This window comes from Aplysia californica, unplaced genomic scaffold (assembly GCF_000002075.1).
Source record: "Aplysia californica isolate F4 #8 unplaced genomic scaffold, AplCal3.0 scaffold00067, whole genome shotgun sequence".
Lineage (NCBI taxonomy): Eukaryota > Metazoa > Mollusca > Gastropoda > Aplysiida > Aplysiidae > Aplysia > Aplysia californica.
This window is the reverse complement of record NW_004797337.1, coordinates 455872-470251: the sequence shown is the minus strand read 5'-3', so window position 1 is coordinate 470251 and position 14380 is coordinate 455872. Positions and strand designations below refer to the sequence as shown.

General features: G+C 38.8%; 1 protein-coding gene across 3 annotated transcripts in view; it reads right to left on the bottom strand.

Moving 5' to 3' along the window:
• Nucleotides 1-629: 629 nt before the first annotated feature.
• Nucleotides 630-14380, bottom strand: part of LOC101862401 (alpha-L-iduronidase) — a 37142-nt gene continuing 23391 nt past the window's right edge. For all 3 annotated transcript variants that reach the window (XM_005093628.3, XM_035968548.1, XM_035968549.1), the window contains 10 exons: nucleotides 13349-13449; nucleotides 12694-12772; nucleotides 12140-12389; nucleotides 11161-11230; nucleotides 10344-10450; nucleotides 9018-9142; nucleotides 6945-7076; nucleotides 6422-6498; nucleotides 5381-5487; nucleotides 630-3797 (listed from right to left, as the gene is read on the bottom strand). In XM_005093628.3, the coding sequence (XP_005093685.1) occupies nucleotides 3703-3797; nucleotides 5381-5487; nucleotides 6422-6498; nucleotides 6945-7076; nucleotides 9018-9142; nucleotides 10344-10450; nucleotides 11161-11230; nucleotides 12140-12389; nucleotides 12694-12772; nucleotides 13349-13449 (1143 nt within the window). In that variant the 3' untranslated portion in view covers nucleotides 630-3702. The remainder of the gene's footprint in view (nucleotides 3798-5380; nucleotides 5488-6421; nucleotides 6499-6944; nucleotides 7077-9017; nucleotides 9143-10343; nucleotides 10451-11160; nucleotides 11231-12139; nucleotides 12390-12693; nucleotides 12773-13348; nucleotides 13450-14380) is intronic.

The following is a 14380-nucleotide window of genomic DNA, read 5'->3' as shown; positions in this document are numbered from 1 at the left end:
CCCCCCCCCAATAATATTGCATTGTGTTTATAATACTAATAATATGTATATCGCACAAATCCGTGTTACAATCATTGTCCCATGCGCTTTACATAATATTCATGAAGAACATGCATATATTTTCTGAGCAATTTACAGATCGGCGCAAGATTGCGCGTTTTAACGATCGTATAATAATTGCGCTGCAATCTTAAGATTGCGCTGCACATTTTAACGATCGTATAATTCATTTCCATCTTTATTCTTTAACTCACATCAAGGAACATTCAGGTATATTTTCAAAACTGCAAAATTAAGAAAATTGAAATCAAATTGAAATTAGACATGAAACTGAAGAGCTCACAAGAATGATAGGCCTACTTGTAATTATATAACCGTTAAAACGCGCCGCGCAATCTTAAAATTGCCCCACAATCTTGAGATTGCCACGCAATTATACGATCGTTAAAACGTGCAGCGCAATCTTAAGATCGGTAAATTGCGTGGAACACATACACAGATATCACACGTATGCACATAATAATATGCAGTTCTACATTTACCACAAAAAAAAAATAACAGAGTAGATCATTCAAGCAAAATATTGCAAGCACTCTTTCTTACTAATAAAGAATAAATTGAGACTCAAGTCAATTTCAAAAGCGTTTTAATAACAAATTTAAAAAAATTACAGCCAGTGGAATTCAGGACCAAAAAAAAAAAGTTTATTTTCAGCAAGGTTGACTTTATCCATTGTACAACTCGCCATTGAAAATTGAAGACGACAGCTACAAAATTACAAAGTACCTGGTAACAAGATGTTAGCTCAATTTCAGTGAGTATAATTCTGAAGTTGTCACCAAAACAAGAGATAATGAGTGAACAAAGTAATTGGAGGTGTGTACATTACTAGCTCAGGACCTACTAAATATCTCTTCCTCCACCTTCATTTCTTCCTGTGTAATGCCCTGTGCCTCTTCAAACTTCAATGCTGCAATACTTGGAAAATATTTTCCACATTCCTAGTGGCCTCTGCAAACCATGCAGCCTTTCTTGACCAAGGCCACCCTTTTCTTCCTTATTTTTTCACCTTACAAAAGTGTAATATTACGTTGGTTCAAGACACCCCCCCTCTCTTACACTTTTCTTACAGGAGCCAAAGACCCCCCCCCTTCCAGGTGTTAGAATATATTTGAACAGCTCCCTACCACTACCATAGTGACTGTCCAGTCGTTTCTTTGCGTTACATACAATACATGTAGTTCCTTGGGTAAAAATGATTCAACTTCAAGACTCAGGAGAGAGAGGGAAAGAAAGCTTTCCTTAGATGACAAATCTGACCAGCTTATCCCAGAACCCTTACAAATTTCATTTAATCTGCAAGAAGAGTAGAATGACAACTTATACCAGAAGCATATATCAAATGTTTATTCGCAATGTTTGCCCAGGGCAAAAATGAGTAGAAAACACATTGCCGGTCATGCTTAGACTGCATCCAACATTTCTCCTTGTACATGTACACTTGTAGTAAAATAAACTCAGCGAGCTACTACTAAGGCGCAATAGTAACACTGTAACTCTTCAAAGACCTTGCGCCAGTTCACTAACACTATACTGTTGGTGTCCATCTCTACTGGGAATGTGCATGAACACTGATTTTGACAAAAGATTTTAAAGAATCTCGGCACCCAGGGGGAAGTTGGTAGTTCCATCACCTTTATTAGAATAGTGGTAGAACAGGTGCTAAATTGGGGAATACCAGAATAATCAATAAAAATAGGCAACCATTAAAGATTATAAAAAAAACTTTTAACCCGTTCTCTGCCCGGCCCGAGACTGTCTCGGGCTCTCTGGTTGGACTATAAGTAGAAGCAAATTCCTATGTTACGTATATATATATTTATTAAAAAGCATCAGATTCTATGTGGCTTGACGTTCTTTTGTGTCTGAGGAAGGGCAGGGAAATGGGGAGGATGGCAATATAATTTTTACCCCCCGAACAAATAAACCCTTCAGATATTGCTCCAACCCCCCCTCCCCCACCCCAATTACTTACCCCTGTACACTAACCAACCTCTCCACCCCCATATACATACCTTATACCCTATACCCAACCCAAAATCCCTCTCACCGTCCCTCCCATCCCTCCCCCATACTCAGGTCAACCCCACATCCTTCCCCTTACACCCCTCACCCATACCCTACTTAACCCCTCCCTTATACCTTATCCAACCCTAAATCCCCCCATAACCGACATCCCTCCACTTAACCCTCATACTCAACCCAATACACATCTCCATTCATCCCCTACCCACACCCCTCCCCCCGTATCCCCCATCCCTCCCCTTATATCCTAACCCAACTCCCCATCCCTTCCCCCATACAAATTGGGTCGGGGTTAGGGGTTAGGGGCTAGGGGCTAGGGGTTAGGTACAGCTACTTCTGTGCCTCAGTAGTGGGCAAATAAATTGTCATTGACATTCACTTGCGGATGTCTTGGTCGCTGTCTTATTATTTTTAAAAAAAAATTATCCATCTCCATTTCGTTAAGGTGTACATTGCGGATCGGGTAGGGTCCGGAGCGATCGTCCCACTCGTCGCCTGAAAACAAACGCGTTTGGTTTTGAGGCGACAAGTTGGGCTCGATCAGCTTGTGCCACGAAAGCCGCTTTGTGCCCCCAATCTGGCTAGCAAACCGACCCGTCCCGACCCGATCCCCCAATGGGTTAATATCAACAAGCCTTGGCCAGTTACCGAAAATGGATAATATGGACTTTGAGCGCTTTGCAAAATTAAAGAGTTCTGTTTTCGTAGAAAAAAATCTTTTGCTTTTGACAGTAAAAATATAACTGTTTTGTGAAAAATGCAACAAAAAAAAGTGAAAAAACTCGGGGAATCTCAAATTATGCAAATGTTGTGGAATTATGAAAAAAAACACAGCAGCACAATTGTATAACCGAAGGGGACAGATAGTAGAAATTGTCCAAGATGACCACTCATTGTCCAGGAGAAAAGTGTTTGTCTCAGACAGGTGGAAGTCTTGGACACTATCATAATGTAAAAAATAAATGCAAGGAGGGAAGTGGGTAGAGGTCATTTGAACAGGTGATTGTCTGGGATAGGTGGATGTTAGAGCAGGTTTGACTGTACCTTTTCATTCTTGAAAGCCCTTTGGCAAACCATAGTATGAAAACATTCATTATCATTTATTTAAATTGAGACCACATAGGCCCACATGAATCAGCAAATCTTTTGTATAAAATACATGCATAGGGGTAAATCAGTAAAAGGAAATGTCATGATGAAGGAACCACAGAATAGTAACGTTAGTAGACCTCACATAAATGCAACGACAACAACCCTGCAAAGTACTCTAAGGAAGTTGGCTGGAATGAAAATACTACATCCAACAACAAAAAATAAGAACATCTGCCTTTGATGCAGTTGAAGCAATATATCTGGAAGAAGAGATCTTTCAGTGAGCTGCTTACTTTTATTAACAGCTATTGCACCCCCTAACCAATTCCTTATTCATGTGGCAGACAACATAGCTTGTGAGAGCATCAACATAATGATTAGAATTTAGGCAGGTGTTTTTTTATTCAGTATTTGACTATTGGCCACATCACATTCAGCAAACAGGTTTTACAGTTACAAAAGACTTCTGTGAAAACAGCATAAATATACATGTCAGTCATGTAACACTTTTAAAACAATCCGGAGTTAAGAGTACAACAAAGGACTGGAGAAGTCTCCCCCGCGGTGCCAATAGTCCACTGCTCGAACACGGTAGTGACCTCTGACCTTCTCTTCTGAATCTGGGGGTGGGGGGGATTTATTAAAGAATTAAAAATTACGATGTGAAAGAATGGCTAAAGATAGCAAGTTGCACGATTCACTTACAAAGTAGGGTTCAGAATTGCAGTAGCCTGATCATGACAGTAATAATTTTTTATTTATTGAGCATGTTTTTGTTTATTGTGACCACAAGGTGGAAAAAACCCCACTTTATTGAAACAGTTCCTATTTGATACTGCAAAAGATAAGATAAGATAAGATACATCTTTATTGTCCAGATCCTGGCAAATGAATAGGAAAAGTACAGTCTGAGGAAAATACACAAAAATCATTTTTTGTCAATACAGTTTGACAAAGTAATCATATGAAAGGAAAAATCGAGCTTTAAATATGAGACCTTTTCTAACAGAAGACAAACACTCTACCTCAATGCCAAAACACCAATATCTCGTCTTATCTGGTTAGAAAGGGGAAAGGGTACAAAGGGTATACAGTAAGTGATATCTTATTTTTTTCGGTTCATGTGAGGCCTTTCATAGATTTATTGAATGTGTTGACCTCTCTATGGTGGTCAGAACTTTTCTTGTCCTGCTTGGATAATTTCTCTCCACCTGGTTTTCAGTAACGAAGTGACTATTCCCAGTGACACTGGGGATAGGTACAGAAACTATTCCCAGTGACAAGGGAAATCCGTAGCCTATGTAGATCTAGATCTACACGTACATTTAAATTACGACTAAATAACCAGCAAACATAGAATGATCATTCTTTTTCTTTAAAAAAACCCACTCCCACTCACACCAGAATCTACTTTAGTTTAGTTAGATCTAGATTGGAGATAATATAGTTTAGAGATCTAGTATTTAGTAACCCATCACCATCAAATATAGATCATGTAGATCAGTGGGGGGGGAACAATAGGCTAATTGGCCCATCTGTTCTCAGTTCTCAGTGTCACTGGGAACAGTTTCTGGTCCTATCCCCAGTGTCACTGGGAATAGTTTCTGGTCCTATCCCCAGTGTCACAGGGAATAGTTTCTGGGCCTATCCCCAGTGTCACTGGGAATAGTTTCTGGTCCTATCCCCAGTGTCACTGGGAATAGTTTCTGGTCCTATCCCCAATGTCACAGGGAATAGTTTCTGGGCCTATCCCCAGTGTCACAGGGAATAGTTTCTGGGCCTATCCCCAGTGTCACTGGGAATAGTTTCTGGGCCTATCCCCAGTGTCACTGGGAATAGTTTCTGGTCCTATCCCCAGTGTCACTGGGAATAGTTTCAGGGCCTATGGGAATAGTGCTTTCCTTTCAGTAAAGTGACCAAGTTCTCTGCCTTTGAAAAGACCTAGACCTTCAATAAAAATGAAGCGTTTTTATTATGTCCCATCAACAAGATTTAGATCAATTTGGAGGAAAGCTTCCAATTCCAACCCTGCCTGTCACGGTCAACCTTCCTCCCCACTTGGGAATCAAACTTGGGTCTCTTGCGCGTGACAGTGAAGCATCTAACTGCTACACCACACATTCTGAAAACTTAAACTAAAGAAAATAACAAAAGAAGCAAACAAACTAAAAGTAAAAGCAGGGTGAAGATTTTTAGTACTTACCAGTTTCAAAAAGGAAAAGCGTTACAACTGAGTTGTTTTTGTTGACTCTGCGGTAAGGACCTGATGGTCCTGAGGTTGAAACTTCCACTTCATATGTCAGTAGACATCTGCTCAGGGATGTACATTTTTTAATGATGGAAAAGAATTTGTCATTTTGACAGAAACCTGCATTGAGTTGAAGATGCTTTTACATTGTGAGTATTTCAACAGTCTTTTGTTTTTTGTAATTTTAGTCATGCATCCTAAAGGAAAAGTTCTTTAACAAAAGTCTCTCAGATGATATATATAAGAAAAGGCTATAAACAAAAGATGAAGCAGAAGACAATAGACAAAATGCCCAAAAAACATCAAAGCACAAATAGGCAGAAATAACCCTGCAATTTTTACATAAATCTGCATAAGACAAAACAGAAAAAAAGTCTATAGAGCAGCACGGGCAGGCCACACTTTCATGACTGAGGCTGTACAGTGAGACTGTAATCATAAAAATTTAATGATTATCCTCTTTTACACCCTCATCAACACAATTTAGCTTATTTTGGAGGCCAGCTTCAACCTTGTCTTGCAGGGCTAACCCAGGTTGAGAGGGATGCAACATCATAGCAGGAAGACAGGGACACTCGATAGAAGTTTTCTCCACTCAGGAATCAAACCCCCTTCTCCTACATGTAGCGATGAAGAGCCTAACCGCTACACCACAGATATTGGTAGAGAGAACGTGACAGAGCAAGTATGTGACAAGAGCTCAAAGAGCCACACTGAGACTAGAGTAGTATTGAGACCCCAGGCAAAATCGAGAAATTGATTAGATGGTGATTGAAGGACTATGTCACATTTCAGAGGTTGCTGAGGTTAAGACTTATTTTGCTTTAGTTCGTAGTTTTAGTAAGAATTTAATGGCACAAATAGGTCATAAGTGTCAAAGATTAGAGGTTTTACAAGACAGTAAGATATAGAAAAGGAGTGAAGATAAGAATAATAAATGTTTGATAGAAAAGAAGAAGCAAATCATATCAGAGCAGCCACCAACTGCACACTTACTTTGTATGAATATTGTCATCGGACCAGATCACCATCATTTGACCTTCAGTAACATTCAAGAATCGAACACCCATCACCTGGAGAAAAAAAAACATATCAATGCATGAAAAATAAAAGAATAATAAATAATGGAATTAGATAATAATTCACAACGATACTTGTAAAGAAAAGCATTAGCAAAAGGCCCTACATGCTTTTCGTATAATCTGAACTATTAAAAACAATAGACATGTAAAATGGGACTCTTGAATATTTTTGATCGATCAACAAAAGTATTCCTTTCAGGTGGCTGGTGGGTGCTCTGCTGTGGCTTGTTTTCTATCAAACATCTATCGTCCTTATCTCTCCTTCTTTTTTGCATTTTTTGTTACCCTCTTGTAATGCCTCTAATCTTTAGCACTTATATGACCTTATTGTGTTGCAAACGCCATAAAACTTACTAAAACTTAAGTATTCCTTCAGAAGTAAAAGGCTGGTATTATGGTGAAATGAGGTTTATTTGCCCTCAACTTTGCTTACTCACTTTCTCAGGTGGAAGGTCAGATTTGGCACACAGATGTAAGACTACAATGTGAGGGTCCAGAATCTGAAATCTGGGAGGAATGGGAACAATTCCTGGCTTCACCGGGACGTCCATCAACTCAGGATACGGATCCTGGAGAATAGACAAGAATGGGACATACTGTTGTATCAAAGTAAAAAATACAAACAGACATTGAACCACAACATTATAGCAAATACGAAAGTAAAATGTCAAAACATTCAATCATGCAAATAGGTATCTAAAAGAATATATGAAAAAATCAGTAGGTTTTTTTAAATGACAAGTTTTGTCAGAAATAAGTTAGTCCACATGGGTACCCAAACCAGTTAAGCTTTAAAGTTTAGATTGTGGAGCTTAGATCAATACAAAAGCTGGTTTACAGGTAGCAGGTTTATAATCAGACTTCAATATTAGCAAGAGTAGTAGAATAGAGATTGATCTATAGAAATAAAAAATGGCAGACAAATAATGCCTGAATGGAAGCACTATTCTGCTGTACAAACTATTTTTTAGTTCAAGTACTTAGGGATAACATGTTTAATACAAAACTTTTTTAAAGTTCAAGTACATAGAGATAACATGTTTAATACAAATTTTTTTTAGTTCAAGTACATAGGGATAACATGTTTAATGCAAACTATTTTTTAGTTCACGTACTTAGAAATAGAGGGTGCAGTGGCGGAGTGGTTAGTGCCCTTGTCAGATTTTTTTCGCCCCCTCCTGCCCACCCAGCAGTAATGGGTACCTGACTTCAAGTTGGGGAAGTAAAGGCGGCGTGGAAAGGAACTGGCCACCCTACCACAATATGTCGAAGGCCCGGGAAGTTGTCTCACTGACAAGGTAATCCCCAATGTTCGGATCAGATGCGGGAACAACGTTACTTTACTTTACTTAGAGATAGCATGTTTAATACAAGCAACTTTTCAGTTCAAGTACTGAGGGGTGGCACGTTTAACTCTTTATCTCCGGCAAGCTGCTCCCAGTGGCTCGCGGGCGGTACTGCTGTGCCAGTGAGCCACTGACAGCGGCTCGGGCACATTCCTTTACAACGACTTTGACATCAAACTACTTTTCGGCAATTGGCGAAAACAGGTCACTTTCATTCGGATTTTATTCATGAGACGCAGAACTATCAAAATAGGTTCACTTGTTTTGATTTATTCACTAATTTAGTGACATTTTCTTCATTTTTAGATTTAGAACCGGTACCAAAAAAGGGCCGTGGCATAGTGGGTTTGCTCCCCTTGGAGATAAAGAGTTAATACTAACTATTTAAAGCCCAGGTTCTTGAGGATCACACGATTTTAAAAAGTCATCCCTGAATTATGAAAACAAACCTAAAGATTAACACATTACACCCTAAGGGTCTCGATGGGAATTCTACCCCCAAATCCCAAGAAAAGGGGTTAAAAAACACCTTTAAAAAATACTTAACAAATTTTTTAAATCCTGAAAAAATAAAACTTAGAAAGAGAAAAGATTGTAGCTTCAGAAAAATATAACTTTATGTATGCACAATCTGCTGGAAATATGTTCTTACTTTATTCAGTCGGGGTGTCCGACCCGTCACTCTCACTTTCAGCCTTGCGGTCGGGCCATAGATCTAAATTCTACAATTTTACATCTGATTAATCTGAATCGCCCCAAACTCTTGCAACAACGTTTTCATCAATATCTGATTCATCTGACTTGTCATTTGCTTGTTCTTGCTCAAATCCACCATTATTTCCTTTTTTAAACTCAATTTTGTTGCTCGTCAACAAGTTGAGACACTTTTGAAGTATCGGAAATGCGATCGTGCTTCGATCGGCTGTAATACTAAAACTAATAACTCGAAAAATTTCATTTCCGTAACAAACGGAAGAAAAAACATTTTGCAATAACTATGTAGAACAAAATCTCGGCCCCAGAGTCTCGAGACTTCGTTTCTAAAGACGCCTGGTCAGAGTGGGTGATTCCGCAGGAGTTAGGGTGGAGCGTGTAAGGACAATCTCGGGCAATCCCGGGCAATTTAGGGTGTAATGTGTTAAGAGCTCATCCAATAAAACATACCTCCTGTGTTCTTATGTAAGCAAACTGCTTCAATGTTGGAAAGGCAGTTTTATTGTAGAGTCCCGCCCACACATCATAGGGGTTGGCGGCACCATTGTAACACAGCTGGGTCATCAGCTTCAGACCTGTGATACAGAATAATTTTTTGGTAAGAGTGTTACGATACTTGCAAACACAATTAGGTCATATAAGTGCAGAAGACTAGGTGTTACAAGGGAGTAACAAACACAAAAAAAGAAGGGGGAAAATTGTTTTGGTAAGGTTTTACGGCGCTCGCAACTGCATAAGGTCACATAATTGCCAAGAGTTGGATGTCAACAGAGAAATCAAAATGGGGAATCAGGCTTACTCTGCTCATCTCTCTAGCCTCAACAGCACTTAGTTAGCTTCAACTATCAAGGCACCCCGGAAATAGCAGTTCACAAGAGAGTGACAAACATACAAAAGAAGTAGAAAAATGACGATAGTAAGGATGAGGAAAGAAAAAGCAGCAGCTCCCCCTATGCTGTTCCGGCACAGTATGAGCATGACATTGATAATTCAGCCCATTTACAATTCTACTGTGCATAAGAACATGTTAATATCCCCCCTCTGGGAATGGCCTAAAGACACTTCAATAAGTAGCACTGTCCTGGTGGGGGGAAGGAGGAAAGACAAAGATGATAGATGTATGGTAGGAAAGAAGGAGCAAACCACACCAGAGCACCCACCAACCACCAATGATACAGAACAAAATCAAGCAACCGAAAACTATAACCCAATTTTTGCAATTGTTAAGTTTTAGTTTTAGTAAAAGTTTAACAGCACTTGCAACACAAATAGGTTATATATATATACGTGCAGAAGATTAGGTGCTACTAGATAGACACATACGTAAGGAAAAAAGGGAAAAAAGGAGGAGAGATATGAACAATAGATGTTTCATAACCACCCACTGACTGTTGCAGTCAGCATTATGCCCTCTTTACTGAGTAAAAAAAAAGAAATAGACAGTTGATATTTATTAAAGAAAAGGACAAATGTAAGCAGAGGAGAACAGAAAACAAACTTTAAAATTTACAAGCAACAGAATTGCTTGGGTATTTGTTTTCTGTTTCTTCCATCAGGCTTGCCAACTTTTTCAAAACTCAAACAGGGACACCTAATGTTATAACACCATTCTACGTAACAACAAACAAAATTACACCAAGCGAGATTGGTTTTGTTGTAACATTTGCCATAAGGATTTCAAATTTCCAAATGCTGAATCTTCTTGAATGGTCCCGGGAAAACCGGTACAATCGGCAAGCCAGTTTTTTTTCACCTGACACAAACTTTTCAACTCACTGGTTGTTCCCTCGGGGGGAGAAATGTACCAGTTCAAATTCAACATGGCGTAGTCCGTCGGCTCGCCAGGGTCAGAGGCACCGAACACAATGAGGGTCATCTGCCAGCTGAGATAAAGAGAATAATACAGAACACCAATTCAATGCTACAAAATTTTATACATTGCACTCGGTTTTAGTTTCAGTACGAGTGTTACAGCACTTGTACCACAATTATAGGTCATAGAAGCGCTTAAAATTATAGTGTTACCACTAGAAAGTTAAAGAGTAACAAACAAAGAAAAGAGGCTGGAGAGATAAGGATGACTGATGTTTGATGAGAAGGAAAGAGCACACCAGAGTACCCACCAACCACTTGTAGCGCACTAAAATTGCTAACACAGACAGACCTGCTTGATAAACAACAACAACAACAACGATTACTGAAGCAAAACTAATAGTGACAGATCTGCTCAATAATCAATGAAAACAAAAAGAATTACAGGAGCAAAACTAACAGGGGCATACCTACTAAATAAGTAACAACAACAACAAGAGGAGTTACTGAGGCAAAGCTAATAGTGACAGACTTGCTGAATAATCAACAACAACAACAACAGGAACAACAACAACAGGAACAACGACAACAAAAGCAACTACAACTAACTACAACAACAACAGGAATTACTGAGGCAAAGCTAATAGTGATAGACCTGCTGAATAATTGACAACAACAACAACAACAACAACAACAACAGGAAAAACAACAACAAAAGCAACTACAACTAACTACAACAACAACAAGAGTAATTACAGAAACACAACTACCAGTGACAGACCTGTCAGAAGAATTCTTCATGATGTGCTCATGCAGAGTGGCCAGAACACCAAAGTCACTTGTATTGCTCTCTGGGAGAAAATGTCAGTTTTGTTTCTGGTTAAGCTATGAAAAAAGTACATCGATAATGGAGTTTTGAGCAGGGAAAAGGAAACAAACAGAAACATTAAGAATAAAAAGAACTAGGACTACCAGTGGCACCTTCCAACCATCCGCTGATAATAAAATCGGGTTAAAAACATTACACACGAAACTGAAACTGTATACTTATCATCTTCAAAATCTTTTATAGCAAGCAAAAGGGCTATGATCAGGAATGCTTGCATGTAGCATTAGAAATCTCTTGATGAAAAGCAGGTTTTGGAGCCCATCAGACAGTATAAAAAGTGAAGGGCATGTGAGAACGCTTACATAGAAATATACAGCAATCTTTGCTTAAAGAAAACATTTAAGACAGCACAACAGATTTGATTTACAGCTAGAGTTTAATTAGACATGGTATTTAAAAATATGAAGGAGAAGCTTAACAGAAGGGACAGATACAAATTACATACTATAAGGAAATCAAATGTAAGGAGGAGACCTGAAACAGGGGAATAATATTCTAGTATTGTTCTTAATATTGTTTTTTAGTTGTTGTCAGTTAACCCTGTCCATACGTTGTGTTTTACTATCGTATTCATACGACGACGTGGGGAACATTGTGACACCACTTTCCAAAGAAAAAATTTACTCGTTGATCTGACCCGTACGCTTTGCATAGCAGTCTGTCAAAATGATTTTTTGAGAAATACTGAAAGTTTCAAAGAGACCTTCGCACTAGAAGTATTCTAAAATGTGCAGAATACAACTCCGGGGGTACAAAATGACTCCAGGGCGTACGGATAGGGATAAACAATGCATAACTTCATTTTAAAAATTGATTTTTTTTAAAAAGCAGTTATGTGGTTTACAAGATGCAGTGAAAATATTTCACTTACGAGAAGTATCCACATGTACTTGTGTCTCTCTCAGCAAGGCCAACATTCCCATGACAATGTAGACAGGTTTGCGTACAAATGTTACATAATTTGAAGCCGTGTTGTTCATCTGGAACCTGGCTAGTAATGTCCGTTGGGTGAACTGATTCGGGTAGTAACTGAGAAAGCCATTGTCGTTGCTAAGAAGTTGGTAGTTTTGGATGACAGGGTCAGGTCTTGCCTTGAGAATATTCTGGTGCTGTGAAATGATCTGAAAAAATAACGGAACAAAGTGAAGAGTCAACAGCAGTGACATTGAGAGCTTATTACGATGAATCATATTTTTAAAAACTAAACATTACCTCTAGGTGTTAGAATTTATCAACTAATATTTCAACACTTATACTTCTACAATCATGCCATACATTACCATCCATTTATAAATTGTAGAACTCCAATATTCTTAAAAAAAACACTAATTTCATAATTTGTTAAAGGGTTTTCAAATGAGGCAGTTGAAACAAAAATAATTTTTAAAACTTTTATTGTGAAAGCAGGAACCGGATTTGACTCACTTTTACAACGAGGGAAGCGTACACAGCGTTGGCTCTCCACAGCTCCGGCTTGCTCCAGCCAACTAGTGGATCTGCCTCACTAAATTATGGGAAAGGAAACACACACATTACTGTTAGCCGGTATTTGGCACTTTACATAAACACTAAAGACTAAGAAATTTTTAGTATGAAAAGAAAACAAGAGATGACCCCAGCAACCATATTGAACAAGTACTGATAAACTTGTTGTTTTTTATACTTGTTTTCCTTTTTGCTAATTTAGTTGATTCTCTCTTATTGCAACACCAAAAGGATAATATTTGCATATTGTTTTGTCTACTAACACAAAAGGGTCATTTGATAGGAATGGGCAGGGGCAAAAAAAAGAGAGCAGAACCCCCACCCTACCCCATACTTCCCCCCAAAAAAACCCTCCTCCCACCCCCTCACCAATAAAAATCTAGTAGTACAAAAACATTGTTTAAAAAAACAAAATCACAAAGAAATAGGCTTTGAAGTAGCCCAAGGTTGACCTGTCCAAATTCTTTAAATCCTTTGCCACTTTACCCTTATTTACCCTGTCCCAAGTACTAATCTAAGAGATCTATAAAATGTGTAAAACACAGTTCAAAGACAATCCTCAAGAATGACAGATTCTGCTTAAGGACATACATACTCATTGTAGAAAGGTTTTTTCTCCAACTCAGGATGGCGGGCTTTCAGCAGATTTACGGCCACAGTTTCCTTCTTTAAAACATTTATACCTTTTGAATCTCCCTGCAATATGATAGGAAAAAAGTTTGAATTACTTTAAAACATTATTTTTCAGCCACGTGAATATCAAGGATATGATAATTGTATGTTCAATCAAGCATAAAACTTCTTTTTTTCCCATAAGAGTTTTACGGCACTTGCAACACAATAAGGTTATACAGTGGAATCCTGTTATAACGTGAGGAAGAGGACTGGTGTGAAATGTCCGTTATAGCAGGATTCTCGTCATAAGGGATTCAGTAATAAATTTAAGGGAAATAATAAAGTAGGCCTAATCTACGAGTTTGACATTGTTTATTTCTTTTTGTTATCTCCCTCATGGCGATTTTGTTCAACATGACCTCAAGGTCTTATTTGATAAAAAATCTGAGATGTTGACAGCTCGACGTTGGCGATCAGAAAAAAAGGCCCCTAGGGTAACTCGCCCGCGGTGGCGTTCCGTCTGCTTGCGCACAAACACATTCACTCCATCCATCATAGCACTGTGACCTCTCCAACCCAAAATCGGAGAAGAGAGAGGCATGGTAGGCCTAGAAGATCTAGACTAGGCTGGCCTATCATGCAATGCGTTCTGCTTCAACTGCATGTCTGCGCATGCCACACACTCCCCACTCATTCGCTCAGCCTTCATTGTTGGCACACGTGGGCTCTCCCATTTTTTGTTTCGCTCAAGGAGTTGTAAGGTCCTTGGTTTTGCTAGATCACCAACAAGTTTCTCAACTGGTGAGGTTTTATATGTATAACTGGCCTATGTGCTATAACTGACTCGCGTGTTCGTCTGATAGCACTATAGCAGTATTTTATTTATAAAGATAATGAACGGAAAAAAATGGGGTTTTAGAATAGTGTCTTTCTAACAAACTTCTCGTTATTTCAGGACTTTATTTAAGTGGACTCCACTGTATAAGTGCCGAAAATTAGAGATGTTACAAGG